Raw genomic sequence first — 17,669 nt, 5'->3', positions numbered from 1 at the left:
TTTTTTTCATGTAAGTTTTTGTCTAGAAATGCCTTATTTAATATATATTGTTGATTTACTAACATTGAACACATGGCTGACAGCATTATAATTCATTCTTTTTTGTTTATTTGGTTTTTTTTGAGAGAGGGTCTTGCTTTGTAGTATAGGCTGGCCTTGAAATCACAGCTATCTTCTTGCCTCAGCCTCCTTATGCTAGGATTACAGGTATGCACCACCATGCCTAGCTTGTTTTTTTGTTTTCTTCTTGATAGCCATTCTGACTGGGATGAGATGGAATCTCAGGGTCATTTTGGTTTGCATTTTCCTAATGGTTAAATATGTTGACCATTTTTTTCATATACTCTTTTGAGAAGTGTCTGTTCAATTCATTTGTCCATTTATTTTTTGGACTATTTGATTTTTTGCTGTTAAGTTTTTTGAATTCTTATATAGTCTAGACCAGTGAGGGCAAACCTGTCAAACCTTTCAGTGATATAAACAGCCTGCTGCAGCACATGTGCCATAGGTTCATCACCACTGGTCTAAACTCTGGATATTCATCCTCTATCAGAATAGTAGCTGGCACAGATTTTCTCCCACTCTGTAGGCTGTCTTTTCAATTTGTTAATTGTTTCTCTTGCTATGCAGAAGCTTTTTAGTTTGATGTGGTCCTATCTGTTGAATCTTGCTATTTTTTCCTGTGCTATTGGAGTTCTGTTATTCAGGAAGTGTTTACTCTCTGTTTTCTTTTACCAGTTTCAGTTTCATATTTTATATGTAGGTCTTTGATCCATTTTGAATTGATTTTTTTGTACAGAGTGAAAGACAGGAATCTAGTTTTAGTCTTCTACAAGTAGATATTCTTTTGTTATTAGGTTGTAAGTATAGGATTTTTGACTTTTTTAAATGTTAGATAATTATCTTGTTTTGCCTTTTCTTTATTTGAAAACCTTATACATGTGTTTTCAAATTTAATATTGTGAAGTTTTTTGCAGGGGGTTTGAGACAGGGTCTCACTGTGTAGTTGAGACTGATCTGGAACTCACTGTGTAGCCCAGGCTGATCTCAAACTCACAGCGATCCTCCTGCCTTGGCCTCCTGAGGGCTGGGATTACAGGTGTGTACCACCACCCCCGGCTTGTGAAGCATATTTTTAAAAACATTTTTTGGTAAACAAGTAAAACATATTCTTCAGTGGCAATGAGTTTTTATTTATTACTAAATGTGTCTGTCAAAATTTATGTTTTTAGTAGTATTTAAAAGTTCTTTAAAACATTGTCATTTTAAACATTTCTTTAGGAATACCTGATTTTAATCTTCATATTGCATTGCAAACACTTTTGAAAGAGTACTGTGAAGTGTCCAAATCTCCAAAAGAGAACAAATTTTGTAGTTTTCTGCAGACATCTAAAGTTCGACCTCGGAAGAAAGCAAGAAAGTATCTCTATGCAGTAGGTGAGAAAAAGCAGTAGGAATTATCTTTATTTCAGAATCAAAGCTTTTTAATAGTTTTTGTGATTACTATCCACGTCAGAGTATTAGGTATGTTAGACATATTTAATTTAATTTAATTCATGCTATAGATTTATAAATTACATTTCTATATTACAGTCAGTATTTCTAAAACTAAACTGCTACTCATTTGATATCTGTTATTCTGTGATTTAAATCATTGGGTTCTTAGATTAGTTATCAAATGACTGATGAAAGAAACATTGGTTTAAAAGTTTAAATTTTGAATTCATATTAAAAATAAGGAAAATAAATCTCAAAATTTCAAACTATTCATAGTGTCTTAGTCATTAGAGATGATAGAAATGTTTAGATGTACACAGCTAGTTTCCTCATTACTATCATTTACATATTTAGCAATAAGAGATTTGCTGTTTACTTCTTTTCTCTCCTTTGTTCAGGTGGATATACTCGGTTGCAGGGGGCTCGTTGGAGTGATAGCAGAGCCCTCAGCTGTGTAGAACGTTTTGATACCTTTAGCCAGTACTGGACCACTGTGTCTTCACTTCATCAGGCTCGGTGTGGCTTGGGAGTAGCAGTGTTGGGAGGGATGGTCTATGCTATTGGAGGTAATGACAAAAATGTATTATTTCCTTTATTAAGCTTAGTTGATACTTTTTTGTTGTTTTTTGAGACAGGGTCTTACATTGTAGTTCAGGCTAACCTTGAATTCACTGTGTGGGCCATACTGGCCTCAATTTTGTAATCCTCTTGCTTTAGCCTCTCAAGTGCTAGAATTACAGGCATGTGCCACCATGCCTGGATAATTGTGTACATTTTTTTTGTGTGTGCTGCCTTCTCTCCCTTCCCTCTGGATACATTCCTATCTTTCTTATATATATTGCTAGGTATGTGTCATGCTCAATAAATAAATGAATAAATAAATATTGAATAGATCAAAATAAAAAAAAAGGAACACAGGTTGTTGAATATTATATTCTAGAGAGACTCTTATCCCAGCCTAAAAAAAACAGGGAAAAGCTTTGAATACCCAGAAGGAAAACCCTCCTAGTTGCTAACTTGCCTTCTTTGAGAATTCACCATATTTTTTTCAGTGTTAATAATCAAATAATTTCCAGGCATAGTAATGCATGCCTATAATCCTAGCATTCAAGGCCAGCCTGGGCAACATGTGAGTTCAAGGCCAGCCTCAACTACTAGTGAGATCCTGTCTCAAAAAAAAGAAATATAAAATCAAGATATTTAATGTGTCTGTTTTATTACACTGAGGGAAGTGTAGTTTTGTATTTGTGGTTAAAAATTTGGGTATTATAAAAATGTCATTTTGAATAAACTGTATTTTGAATTGTAAGGGCAAAAGAATTTTTTTTTAATTTTTTTTTATTTTTTTAGTACTGGGGATCACACTCAGGACCTTGCACTTATGAGGCAGGTGTCAGTACCACTGAGCTAAATCCCTAGCCCAAGAAAAAAAATTTTTGTACATTTTTTTTCTTAATTAATGGATTTAAGTTTCAGTAAATAGGGTGACTCTGTCTCAACCCATCGCTTCCAAACTTGCCCAGCTGACCTTGAACTTGTGATCATCCTGCCTTAACTTCTTGAGTAGCTGAAATTACGGGTGTTTGCTGCTGTCCCCAGCTAGACTTTTAAGTATAGCATACGGTATTTTATTTTATTTTATTTTCTTCAGACAGGGTCTTGCTGTGTAGTTCAGGCTGGCCTTGAACTCACTGTGTAGCACAGGCTGGCTTTCAAACTCTTGAAGATCCTCCTGCCTCAGCCTCCCAAGAGATTATAGGCATATTCAACTAGATCTGGCAGTACACTATATTTTAAAATTTTATTTTAAGTAGTGTTTTTTTTAAATCTCATTTTGTGTTTGTTGCCACATAAGGATTATAACTACTCAAATTGTAACCTGGTCATCTTCTGAACTAATACCCCCCAAAAAAAATAGAAATATAAAATGAAAAATCTTTAAAAATTACATAGATTGGGCAATAAATTAGAAAGTGATAATAGAAAAATTGTGCCTTTGCTTTATAAATTGTTTTTACTAGATGGAAATGCTATGGATTCAAAGTAATGTTCTCTAGGCAAATGAACTTTAATGAATATTTTATAATCAGACATAACTATTGAATTTCTGAAAATAAAGAATGCTACTGATCATTGCATTATGGTTCTAGTCTATTAGCATTACTAAATCTTCTTATGTATCTCTTTGTTTAAACCAGGTGAAAAGGATTCAATGATTTTTGATTGTACTGAATGCTATGATCCAGTTACTAAACAGTGGACAACTGTAGCTTCAATGAATCATCCCCGCTGTGGCTTCGGAGTGTGCGTGTGTTATGGGGCTATCTATGCTTTGGGTAATTATGCTGTTCAGTTTGAAAATAACTTAGATTGTTTGAATTTTTTGGTTATAATTAGAGATGTTTTTTCTTTCCCATAAAAAATGAGTATCTTAGCCAGGCATGGTAGCACACACTGCAAGTTTGAGGCCAGTCTTAGCTGCATAGTAAGTTCAAGGCCAGCCTGAGCTGCATAGTGAGACCCTATCTCAAAAAAAAAAACCCAATAAAATAAAATAAAATGTGAAATAAAAAAAAAGAATGAGTATCTTTTCAGCTCTGCAAATTCTTATTCTCAGTTTTGTTTTACATGGAGAATATTGTCATGTGGAGTTTTGTTTTTTGAGACAGGTTCTTGCTATGTAATTCAGGCTGGCCTTGAACTCACTATGTAGTCCAGGCTGGCTTCAAACTCCTGGCAATGTTCCTGCCTCAGCCTCCTGAGTACTAGGATTACAGGCATGTGCTACCATGTTCAGCTAAGTATGAAGTTTTTAAAAAAGAGAGAAATAACTTATAGGTGACATGTCCAGTAAAGCAGTTTAGCTAAATAGTTAAATCTCATGATTTTAACTAAGTATGTAGCACTTCTACCACTCTGATGGTAGCCTAATTATGTCTAATATAAGAAAACACATAACAGAAAAATTAAAGACACCAAAAGAAAGTTTTACATACCTTTTTTTGGTTCTGGATATCGAATTTTGGTCTGTGTGCTTGCAAGGCAGGGCAGAACCACTGAGCCAAATCCCCAGCCCACCAAAAGAAAGTTTTGTGCTATATTATTTCATTTTTACAGATTTAGTGAATGGTTATGTGACATTTTTAAAAAATATTCTGTGTTAAAGTGGAAATAGTGGATTTTGAACAAGTTATTCTACTTTTTTATTATTTCTATAATAAATGTTATAATGAGAGTTGTTTTTATGCAAATAAGAAGTTGATATAACTCTTAGTCTTCCCTATTTTCTTCATGTCAATACCTTTTCAACCTTTTCAATTTATTGTTTGGATCTTACTGTCTTGCCCCTTCCCTGTCCATTAACACCTATTCTGGAAAATATATCAGTTATTTCTATGTGAACTTTTACTCCATTATCCTTTTCATCACTCCTATAAATATTTGTATTTTTCAGTTATACCTCAGAATGCAGAAGGGAACATTTTCAATGTTAGTAATTGGAGACTGTTAAGGCAATGCTATTTTGGGCATCAAGGACCTTTTTGAAGTTCTTAATGTTATCCTAGGGCTGGGCTTGGTGGGGCTGTGCCTACCTCGAAAGCTCAAGGTCCTGAGTTCAATCTTAGGTACAAAAAAAAAACTCATTAAAGTCACACTAAATAGATGTATATCCCGATTGGGCTTAGAATTGTTCTTGATTAATATAACCATTCAGAATATACAGAAGTTGTTGTAGGGCTATGGATTTAGCTCAGTGGTTCCACGCTTACCTTGCAAGCACAAAGTCCTGAGTTCGATCTCTGGTATCAAAAAAACCAAAAACCAAAAAACACAAAATTTGAAACAGAAGTTGTTGCAAAAGTTGGTTTTACAAAATACCATATTTACCATATAATATACTGAATTTTTTGCTTTGTTTTATTCACTAGTAAAACTAGATAGGGAATTTAAAAACCTGAGTTTTACTCATGGTTATACTTTAACTTTTTAAATCATTATATCATTATATCACACTCTGGTTTGTGTGATATTGCTCCATATTATGAAGAAATTGAATCAGTTGTATTTTTCTGTTGTTTTTGGGTGGTTTTTTTTTTTTGGTATCAGGGATCAAACTTGGGACCTTGCGCTTTGAGCCAGGCGCTAGAACCACTGAGCTAAATCCCTGGCCTGAATCAGTTGTTTTGTAAGGTCTTTGTCATGAGATTCCTTTATCTCAGAAATAAATATTTTTCTATTTGATCATAGGTGGATGGGTTGGAGCTGAGATAGGAAACACAATTGAACGATTTGATCCTGATGAAAATAAATGGGAAGTAATTGGCAACATGGCTGTGTCACGTTACTATTTTGGGTGCTGTGAAATGCAAGGTAATTACTTTATATAAAGTATTTTCTTCTATATGTATGTATACATATGCATATATACACACATATACATATGTATATATATATATTTTTTTTTAAAAAACCAATTTTGAAGCTTTGTACAACCGTATATTTTAGGCCTATTAGTATTGAATGACATTAGCAGTATATAATTTCTGCCTTTTATCTCTGCTGTTATTGTCCTTTATTTGTGTATTGCCAAAATAATTTATTATTTTTTCTGTAATAAGGCTAGATTAAAATTTGTAGATAGGCAGAAATACCTGAGTAGCAAAATATGCATTTGATTTTTTCTTTGATACCGGGAATTGAACTTGGGACCTTGTGCTTGCGAGGCAAGTGGTGGAACCACTGAGCCACATCCCCTGCCCACAATATGCATTTGAAATGTCACTGTTATTGTCTGTTTCTCTCCCATGAATGCCCAAGTGAGTTTTTCAAGGTAGGGAGAGAGTATCAAAACAATTTTAATGGCTTCTTTAGTTTTTTTTTTTTTAACAGTATAGTATGATTCAGTCTACACAGAATATAATCCTATGACAGGTTTGAAATAGCTGTGGTGTATATAAAAATGGTATATGGGTGTTCTTTTGTCTACCCTAAAAGATAAGTAGTAAGCCCAGTCAAATAGAGCCTGATTCTTTGTTCAGCATCTGAAAACAAATTTATATGTACTTGCAGAGTTGAAAGCTATCTGCCTATCGTTGTGTAACAGTTCAGCCTACTTCATTTCTAGGTCAAGTTCCTCCTGCTTTATGAGTATTGTACCTTCTCCAATTTCTTTTTTTGGTACCAGGATGGAACTTGGGTCCCTGCACTTGCAAAGCAGTTGTCGGAAGCACTGAGCTAAATCCCGGGCCCACCGTCTCCAATTTCTGCTGGTGTTTAAATGTCCAAATTATTTGAAACAGACTATTTTATTGTGTAACATTTCAGTATTCTCCAGTCATTTTATATTGAATATTTCAGTCTTCTCATCTAAAATCATAAAGACAGAGAGATCTTTATTTCATTCCCTTTCATTTCTAGATGAGAAAGCTGAAGTTTAATATTATAACTGTCAGGGATGTAGCTCAGTGGTTCTGCTGCCAGTCTTGCAAAGCACAAGTTCCCGAGTTCAATCCCCAATAACAAAAACAAAACAAAAAAAAACCCAACAACAACAACAAAAGATTATAGCTGGTTACTGACAAAGCTGGACTAAAACCCATATTGCTAACATTTAGTTCATGTTTGTTCCTTTCTTTTTTTTGAGACAAGGTCTCATTATGTAGTTCAGGTTAGCCTTGAACTCACTATGTAGTGCAGGTGGGCCTAGAACTCACAGTGATGCTCCTGCCACAGCTTCCTACATAACTATTATAATAATAGTATTTATTTATTTATTTTTGTTACTGGAGATCAAACTTAGGACCTTGTGCTTGCAAGGCAGGTGCCAGAACCACTGAGTTAAATCCCTGGCCCATACAATTATTTGTAATTAATTAATTAATTAATTGACTTATCTATTTGAGGCAGGGTCTCACTTTGTAGTTCAGGCTGGCCTTGTACTCACTATGTAGCCCATACTGGCCTAAAACTCACAGCTGTCCTCTTATCTCAACCTCTGGTGTGCTGGGATTACAGGTGTGTGCCGCCACCCCAGCATAACTATTATAATTTAAATACTTTACATTTAAGTTTGTCTGAGCAATAGTGTGGACTGTCACCAAAGAGGGCTGTGACATTCCTAGTTTAAGTGCATGGAAAAATCCATATTCCTTTCCTTTTTTTATGAGTAGTAGCAGCAGATCTGGAATATGAGCTCATCAGATAATGAGAGAGAAAATCCTCATCTGGCAATTTGGTTAATGTCATTAATTTCTTTGAAAACTCAATGCCACATTAAATTATATCCCCCCAAATTTAAAAATTAATGAATATCCTAATTTTTGCAGTGTGCGTAAATTTGAGATGTGATAATACAGACACAAATTGATTTTTTTCTGTAATACTGTAAGCTTTTGAATTAAATATAGCATGTCTCAGTAAATGGATGACAGCTATTTTCTTTATCCTGTCTTACTTTCTGTGACATCTGAGGAAAAATATTCCTTTTCCAGGTTTAATTTATGTAATGGGGGGAATCAGCAATGAAGGAATAGAGCTTCATTCTTTCGAAGTTTATGATCCATTTGCTAAGCGATGGTCTCCACTTCCTCCAATGGGAACCAGGAGAGCATATCTTGGGGTGGTTGCACTCAATGACTCCATCTATGCTGTTGGAGGCTGGAATGAGACTCAGGATGCTCTTCATACTGTGGAAAAATATTCCTTTGAAGAGGTATGTTGGATGATTACAAATAATAACTTGGTTTTCTTTTATCTGTGAGAACTTTAGTGATATTCTCTTTCAATCATGATCTTGATCATTTATGGTTTTTACTTCTCCCTTTGTTTTTATTTTCAAAGAACTAACTTTTGGTATCAGTGATTTTTTTTGTTCCATTGTCCATTTTCTATTTCTTTAATTTCTATTATTTTTCTTTCTATTTATTTCTCCTATTTAATGCCCCTTTTTCTAATTCGTTTCTTTTTTTTTTTCTTTTGAGACAGTGTCTTACTATGTAGTTCAGGCTAGCCTTGAACTCACTATGCAGACTAGGCTGGCCTCTACTCATAGGAGTCTTCCTGCTTCAGCCTCCAGAGTACTGGGATTACCAGTGTGTACTACTACTCCTGGATCCTTTTTCTAAATTCTTAAAGTAGAAGCTGGAATAATTTATTTTAGACCTTCCTTTTCCTATGAGACTTTAAGCTATATTCTTCAAGTACTCCTTTATCCATATCCCAGACATTGTACTATAATTAACATTTATTTTCTAATTTACTTGGTAATTTCTCCTTTCATCCATGGGCTGAGATATAGCACCATGGTAAAATGCATGCTTAGTATCTGTGAGGCCGCACAAGTAAGAAAGAGAAGGAGGGAGGGATGGGGAAGATAAGATACTTAATTTACAAATATGTAGGGGTTTTCCAGATATCTTTTTGTTATTGTTTTTAAATTTAATTTCATTTGATCAGAGAATACATTGCATACCATTTTTGTCCTTTTTTTTTTTTGGATAATGATAACACTATGTCCTTCACTTTCTTTTTTATTTCTTTTTTTTTTTTCTGTTTTTGTATTTATTAATGTTCCATGGGCACCTGAAAAGAATTTGTTTTCTGCCATTGTGGAACATGGAGTTCTAATGTACTTTTTTTTTTTTGAAGCAAGGTCTCACGAGGTAGTTCAGGCTGATCTTGAACTCACTAAGTAGCCCATGCTGGCCTCAAACTTGGGACAATCCTCTTGTCTCAGCTTCCCAAGTGCTGGTATTACAGGCGTGCACCACCACACCTGGCATTTGTTGTCCATTTGCCTTTAGGTGGTTTTCAGTGTTAATAAGTCTTCCCTAGTCTGACTTATCCAACTATTATTACTAAAAATGAAGTGTTAAAATCTCCATATATAATAATAGATTTATCTATTTCTTCTTTCATTTTTTTCAGGTTTGGCTTCATATATTTTGAAGTTCTGATATTAAGTGTATATACACTGCAATTATGTTTTCTAGATTAATTGATCCCTTTCTGGTAATGAAATGTTTCTATTTCTATAAAGTCTTTTTTTCCCTTTACTTATTTTTTTATTAAATTATATTAAATTTATTTATGTATTGCCAGGGATTTAGCTTAGTGGTTCCACTGCCTGCTTTGTAAGCACAAAGTCCTGAGTTCGATCCCTAGTACAACCAAGAAAAAAAGTATTTATGTATTTATTTATACCAGGGATCAAACTCAGGTTCTTGTGCTCTCTTGAGGCAGAGAGTAGAACCACTGAGCTAAATTCCTGGCCAAATTTTATTTTATCCCATTCTCCTTGAGCCCCCTCCCCTTGCTATGTAAAAAAGCTTTGTTTCCATTTTTTCCTTCACTTTTTTGTTTCTTGTTCCTTTCTCCCTCCCTCCTCCCTTGTACCCTTTTCCATTTGAACATTTTCTTCCTATTTTCCTATATCTATTATACATTTTAGTCCTTATTTCCACTTTTTATTTCTCGTGCCAGAAAAACAATACAGTATTTAAACATGTATATCTGATTTGTTTCATTTAGAATATGGTCTCAAGGTATATCCATTTAGCTATAAATGTCTCAAGCTTATCCTTCTTTATGGCAGGGTAGTACTCCATTATATAAAAAACCCACATCTTCCTTATCCATTCTAGACTTTTATAGTTAATTAATTATAAATATAGTTAGATTTTAAACTCTTGTTTTGCTGTTTAGTTTGTTTATAAAATCCATTCTTTAATTCTTTTTTCTCTTTTTTGTTCTATTTTATTTTTGACTCTTGTTTATAGATCTACCTATCTGTCTTTCTATCTATCTATCTATCAGCACTGGTGATTGAAACCAGGGCCTTTCACATGCTAGGCAAATGTTCTACCCCTGACCCACATCCCCCACCCTTATGTTACATATTTGTAATATAGCATATCTACTTTAAATAATATCATACCACTTCACTTAGAATGTAAGAAACTTAAAAAATATACTTTTACTTTCCCTCCTATCCTTTGTGCTATTGTTGTACATATTACCTGTATATATATTACAAATTTCATGATACATTTGTATATTTAAACGACTCAAAATATTTTAATTAGTTTTCATAATTATACAAATACCATTTTTAATTCTGTTCATTCTTTTGGATAGAATTCAGAGTCTCATAATTTTCTCTTAGCTTGAAGAACTTCTTTTAATTTTTCTTTTTTAAGTACAGGTCTGGTGGCAATACATTTACTTAAGCTTTTATTTTTGCAAAATATTTTCTACCTTAATTTTTTTGTGTGTGTGGTTTTTTTTTGTTTGTTTATTTGTTTTATTTTGCTTTGTTGGTGCCAAGGATTGAGCTCATGACCTCATGCTTGCCAGGTAGGCACTATACCGCTGAGCTAAATCCCCAGCCCTCTTAACCTTTATTTTTTAATTTAATTTATTTATTTTTGAGACAGTTTCTCACTATATAGTTGAGACTGACCTGGAACTCACTATGTGGCCCAGGCTGGTCTCAAACTCACAGTGATCCTCCTGCCTCAGCCTCCGGGGTGCTGGGATTATAGGCATGTGCTACCATGCCTGTCTCTACCTTTATTTTATTTTATTTTTTTGGTTTTTTAAGACAGGGTTTCAGTATGTTGTTGAGACAGACCTGGGACTCGCTGTGTAGCTCAGGCTGGTCTCAAACTCACAGCGATCCTCCTGCCTCAGCCTCCTGAGTGCTGGTATTACAGGCGGTGCCACCATGCCCGGCCTCTACCATTATTTTTGAAAGATATTTTTCTGAGTGTAGAATTTTAAGTTGAGGGGCCAAGGATATAGCTCAGTGGCACCTGCCTTGAAAGTGCAAGGTCCTGAGTTTGATCCCTGGCCAAAAAAAAAAAAAAAAAAATAAGTTGATTTTTCCTTCAGCACCTTGAAAATGTTGTTCAATTTCTTCTCACATAGTTTCTGATGGGAAGTCAGTAATGATTTTTATCTTTGTTCCCCATACATAACATGGCTTTTTTTCATTGCCATCTTTGAAGTTTCTATCACAAATTTTCAGTAACTGATTATGATGTTACATGTTAGAATTTTGTGTTTAACTTGCTTAGAATTCATTGAACTTTTTGGATCTGTGTGATTCTAGCTTTCCTCAAATTGGAATCCTTCCTGTCTTAGTTCTTCAACTATTCTTGTGCCATCTTTCTGTGACTCCACTTATATGTGTATGAGACCACTTGATATTGTCCCACAGTCACTGAGGCTCTGTTAATTTTTCCCACTTATGTTTTTTCTGTTTTAGTTTGGATAGTTTCTCTTTTTCTGTCTTCAAGTTCATTAATCTTCTCCAATGTCTAGTTGCAGCTAGAGATTTTCGCTTCAGGTATTGTGGGTGTTTTTAGCTTTAGTAAGTATTTTTAGGTCTTCTTTAGTCACATTCATGTTTTCCTTAAATCCTTAAACGTATAAATATCGGTTTTAAAGTAGTCAATTTTATCAACTCTATCATTTTTATGTATATGTTAACTTCTTTTCAGTTGAATCACATTTTTTCCTGCTTTACCACGTTTCTTTTTTTTTTTTTTTTGATACTGGGAATCAAACTCAGGACCTTGCACTTGCGAGACAGAAGCAGTGCTGCTGAGCTACATCCCCAGCCCACTAGTAACTTTTGATTAGATACTGGATATTGTGACTGTTATGTTGCTATGTGTTTGGATTTTGTGTTGATGTACTAGGAATTGACCCAGGGGCTCTAAGCAAGAGCTCTACCACTGAGCTACATTCCATGCCCTTTTTTATTTTTTATTTTGAGACAGGATCTTGGTATGTTGCCAGGCTGGCCTTGAGTTTGCAATCCTCCTGCCTCAGCCTCTGCAGTAGTGGGAATTACAGGCATGTGTCATCTCACCTGGCTGGATTTTACTTTCATCCTTTAAGAAGTGTTCAGTTATTTCCATATTAGATTAATCTTTTTGAAATTGATTTTTTTTAAGCTTTGTTGGAAAAATCTAGAGTAGTCTTTTAGGTCTAGGTTAGCCCTGCTACTAAATCATGACCCTCCTTGGGTTTCTACAACATTCCCTTGAGTGTTGTTCACTTTGGTTGGTCAGAACTTGAATATCACCTAGGCTTGTGTGAACTCTGAGAATTCAAGAGCTTACAACTACTATTAGTTGTTCTTTGCTTATTCTTGTGGAGTCTCACCACATGTAGGTATAGCTTAGTAGTCAGCCAAAGACTCAAGGGGACCTCTATTCTCTGACACTGATTCCCTGCAAATTTTAGGTGTTTCAATGTCCACTCTCTGTCCTAAATTAACTATAATGTTCTTTTTGTGATCCCTTCCTATATTGCTGTTGAGAAAGCCCCTCAAGGCAAGAAGGAAGCTTACCTCATTTCTTTTTCTCAGAGATCAGAGTTTAGCATTGCCTGTTGTCCATTGTTGGAGAACTGGTGTGTCCCATCCCATCCCCCGTACTGGGGCTCAAACTCTGGTCCTTGAGCTTGCAAGGCAGGTGGCAGAGCCACTGAGCTAATTCTCCAGCCCGAGAACTTTTTTTTGTTGTTTGGTGTTTTTTTTTTTTTTTTTTTTTTTTTGGTATCGGGGATCGAACTCAGGTCCTTGCATTTGCAAGGCAGGTGGTGAAATCACTGAGCTAAATCCCTGGCCCCCGAGAACTTTTTTTTGAGACAGGGACTCACTATGCAGTTCAGCCTGGCCTTAAACTCACTATGCAGGCAAGCCAGGCTTCAAACTCACAGCAGTTCTGCCTCAGCCTTCTAAGTGCTGGGATTACAGGAATGTGCTACCACATCCAGCTTTAGAGAACTCTGTTTCATGTTTTGTTCAGTTTTCTAGGTATTAAAGGCAGGAAAGCAAATTTGGTAACTATTAACCTGTCACATCTAGAAACAAAACTCATTCCTGTGTCTTTTTGCTATGTTCCTGTCATTCATTGAACATTTTTTTTCTGTCATAATAAAATATTTCAGGCTTATCCTGTATTTTCTTTGACACAGGGTTTTGCTATATATTTCAGGCTACCCTCAAGCCTTAAACTCACTATGTACCCCAGGATGGTCCTGAACTCACAGCAGTCCTCCTGCCTCTGCCTCCCAAGTGTTGAGACAATAGGCATGCTACATCACCCATGACATCTTCCTATACTTTTTCTGTTCTATCCCTAGAATGAACCATTTCTCCAAAAATTTCCAGATCCACTTAGTGAAGGATTTATAAAGCAACAGCTCAGGGTTGGGGATTTAGTTCAGTGGTGCCGCTGCCTGCCTCACAAGCATAAGGTCCAGAGTTCGATCCCCGGTACAAAAAAAAAAAAAAGAAGGCAACATATCAGTGCTCTGATTGCTTTGAGGTATTATTTACTGTAGGCACTATCAGGAGACACAGCTAGGGACTAGGGACTATTTATATGTATACATCTGTATATATTAACACATACATTAATCCATAAATGTGTCTATGTCTGTTTATATATTTATATTCTAAAACCATGAGTTCATAGTGGTAGCTGCAATTCCAGTACAATGCTTCAGGTTTTTTCAATCCTTCCTTTCTGTGTTTGTAAATACTATCTTGGTTAGTTTTAAAAAATGGCTTCCTCACTGGGCGTGGTGGCTCACACCTGTAATCCCAGCACTCAGAAGGCTGAGGCAGGAGGATCACTGTGAGTTCAAGACCAGCCTGGGCTACATAGTGAGTTCCAGGTCAGTCTCAACTACATAGTGAGACCCTGTCTCAAAAAACAAAACAAAACCAAAACTGGCTTCCTCTTTGGGTGTGGTGGTGCATGCCTGTAATCCCAGCACTCGGGAGGCTGAGGTAGGAGGATTGCTATGAGTTTGAGACCAGCCTGGGCTACATAGTGAGACCCTGTCTCAAAAAACAAAAACAAACAAACAAACAAACAAAAAAAGCGCTTCCTGGGCTCAGTGGCACTGCACCTGCCTGGCAAGCACAAGGTCCTGAGTTTGATTTCTGGTAGTGGAAAAAAAAAATGTTTTCAATTATCATCAGTGTATTTTACTTAATTATTCATTCCGTTTACTTATTTGATAAATTAAGCCATTCTCTCTAACACACTGTTTTCTCCACCTGCTACTCCATGCAGTACCCATCCTATTACCAACCATGTGAGCTCCTCCAGGTTTCCTTATGTTCTCATTTATGGGTTGATTCAAAGATAAGTGTAGGGATAATGAAGTACAAGATGGGTTACACTAGGAAGGGAAGAGAACAGGCTAGGGTAGGGCATAACTTCATTGATTCACTGTTCTATCCTATTCTGTGTTTGTTAGTTCATGTATTCATTCAGAAACATAATAGTTACGAATTACTTAGTATATAAATGTGAATCAGGCTCTGTGCCTGGGGAAACATATATTACTACTGCTTTCAAGGAGCATACATGCTGGTGGGGCACATGGAGAAATAAATAGACAATTACATTAGACTGTGTTAAGTGCAGGGAAACTGAAGTGTGAGATGGGTTATGCACGAGACTTGCAGTTTAGGCAGACTTTGTCCAAATTAATTTCATGAAGTACAATTTTTGGCATTGTTAAACAGGAATTAGGTAACTTGAGTTTTCTAGTTAATTTAGGGAAAATCGAGTAAAAAGGTTAAATTGTTTTTATATTATAAGATTTCTTTATAGTATATAGTACAGTGATGTAATTTTATGACCTTTATGCTAAGACTCTCAAATTGAACAGGCTACACCACCACTGATCTTTCTTATAGATATTTGTAAAACATCTTGAGGAAAAAGTATGTCAGGAAATACATTTTGGGAAGTAAGGCCTAGTCTTATTTGAAATTTATAGTCCTTAAACCACTTATGGTTAGTAAGACCTTCAAAACCTTTAAGTTTTTTTCTCTTTTCTTTATTTTTCTTTTCAAATAAAAAGATCTTTTTTTATTTTTTGGTACCAGAAGTCAAATTCAGGGCCTTGTGCTTGCCAGGTAGGCACTGTACAACTCAGCTACATCCCTTGCCCTGAAAGATCTTGACAGCTTTATTAAGATTTAATTCAATGTTTTTGTTATTTCCACATTTTGGCTATTATGAAAAATGCTGTTATAAAGATTTGTGTACAAGTGTTTCTGTGGACATATGCTTTCATTTCCTTTGGGCATATGCCTAGTAGAAGAGTTGTCGGGTCATAAGCTCATATTTAACCCTCTTACATCCTGCCAAAGTGTTTTCAGAAGTGGCTACCATTTTATATAACTACCAGCAGTGTATAAGGGTTCCTATTTCTCCATATCCTATGTTTATTTTTTAATTTTTTTCCCCCAATACCTGGGATTGAACTCAGGACTGTGCACTTTCAAGGCAGGAATAGTGCCACTGAGCTAAATCCCAGGCTGCTATGTTTATTTTAAAGTAGCTGTCCTAATAGTAGTGAATTGGTATCTCACTTTGGTGTAAGTTTCTTGTTTTGTTGTGGTTTGGTCTGTTTTTGTTGTTGTTTTGGTACTGGGATTGAACTCAGGACCTTCCATGGTACCACTGAGCTAAATCCCTGGCCCTAGTTTTGTTTTATTTGTGTGGGGGTTTTTGTTTGTTTGTTTGTTTTTACGATACTAGGGATTGTATCCAAGGCATTTGCACTGAGCTACATCCCAGCCACCAGCCACCCCCCACCCCCCGCTTTTTGAGACAGGTCTTGCTAAATCACAATATCTCTCAAGCTGTGCTAAGAGCTTGTGATCCTCCTCCCTCAGGCTCCCAGAGTGCTGGGATTGCAGATCTGCACCACTATACCTGGCTTCCTGACTTCATCTTCTTGATGGTAGTGTTTAGAAGCACAAGTTCAAATTTTGAAGTCCAGTTTATTTTTTCTTTTGTCACTTGTTCTTTTGGCGTTATAACTGTTGCAGAATTCCAAGAGAGAGGAGAAACCAATGGAAATCAGGAAGACTTTATTTTAGGTGAACACTGGCTCATTGGACTCCTGTCCAAAGGAAGAATAGAAAACAAAGGAAAGGTTCCAGTTTTATACATTTGGTTTAAGATTGGTCTTTCTAGTGTTGTAGTGAGTTTACATGAAACAGGACAAGGGCAGACAGTTTTTTAATTTATCCATGAAAGAAGACACAGCCTCGTGAATCTTGTGAGAACAAGATGACATAAATTTTCTTCACAAGACATGGTTGCCAATTTTATCAGAAAAAAAAAAAGACAGGGAAGAGGGGGGTGACCTGAGGAGGTAGGGAATTGCCCAAGGCTGAGAAAAGCTGGTTTTTAAGTCCTGCTTCATAATAGAAGCCATTGCTTAATCTAAGGTCATGAGTATTTGTTTACACCTGGTGCGCTTTTTTTTTTTTGGTACCAGGGATCAAAGTCGGATCCTTACACTTGCAAGGCAGGCAGCAGAACCACTGAGCTAAATCCCTGGCCCTGGTGCTTTTTTTCTAAGAGTTGTGTAGTTTTAGTACTTATATTTAGATATTTAATCCAAGGATTTGAAGATTTAGATTTAATTTTTAGATAGTAGAGGCCCATATTCGTTCTTTTGCATTTGGCTGTCTAGTTGTCCTAGCACCATTTATTGAAAGCACTATTCTTTTCCCCCATTGAATTGTCTTGGAAATCAGTAGACCATAAATGTGAGGGGTTTATTTGGGGGCCCTTAATTCTGGTGTGGGTGTGTTGTGTGTTACTGGGGATTGAGCCCAGGGCCTTCACTCTGAGCTATAATATAATCTTAGCCTGTTTTATTTTTGAGAGTCTTGCTAAGGTGTCCAGGCTGGGTTCAACCTTTCAGTCCTCCTGCCTCAAGTTGTCAGATGTTGGTGTGGACCAACACACCTGGCAACTTTGTTCATTTAACTGTATGCCTGTACTGTTCTGCCTTAACTCCTGTGGCACTGTAGTAACTTTGGAGTCAGAAAGTGTGTCCTACAAATGTGATCTGCTTTTAAAAATTAAGCTATTGTGGCGCCAAGGATTTAGCTCAGTGGTTCTGCCACCTGCTTTGCAAGCTCAAGGACCCAAGTTTGATCCCTGGTGCCCCCCCAATTAAGCTGTTCTAGGATCTTTGAATTTCACGTGAATTTTAGGATCAAGTTGTCATTTACTGCAAAGAAGTGAGCTGTGGTTTTTTGAGGGGTAGGGTTTACATTAAATCTGAGATCAATTTGGAGAGTATTGCCATCTAAACCATATATATATATATAT

General features: G+C 36.0%; 1 protein-coding gene across 2 annotated transcripts in view; it reads left to right on the top strand.

Moving 5' to 3' along the window:
- Positions 1-17,669, top strand: part of Ipp (intracisternal A particle-promoted polypeptide) — a 33,280-nt gene that overhangs the window by 11,841 nt on the left and 3,770 nt on the right. For both annotated transcript variants that reach the window (XM_010610189.3, XM_010610190.3), the window contains 5 exons: positions 1,282-1,437; positions 1,896-2,063; positions 3,696-3,833; positions 5,746-5,868; positions 7,989-8,209. In XM_010610189.3, coding sequence (XP_010608491.1) covers positions 1,282-1,437; positions 1,896-2,063; positions 3,696-3,833; positions 5,746-5,868; positions 7,989-8,209 — 806 coding nt within the window. The remainder of the gene's footprint in view (positions 1-1,281; positions 1,438-1,895; positions 2,064-3,695; positions 3,834-5,745; positions 5,869-7,988; positions 8,210-17,669) is intronic.

The sequence above is a fragment of the Fukomys damarensis genome, unplaced genomic scaffold (genome assembly GCF_012274545.1).
Source record: "Fukomys damarensis isolate Sample0158 unplaced genomic scaffold, DMR_v1.0_HiC HiC_scaffold_23, whole genome shotgun sequence".
NCBI lineage: Eukaryota > Metazoa > Chordata > Mammalia > Rodentia > Bathyergidae > Fukomys > Fukomys damarensis.
This window is presented reverse-complemented; position numbering and strand designations above follow the sequence as displayed.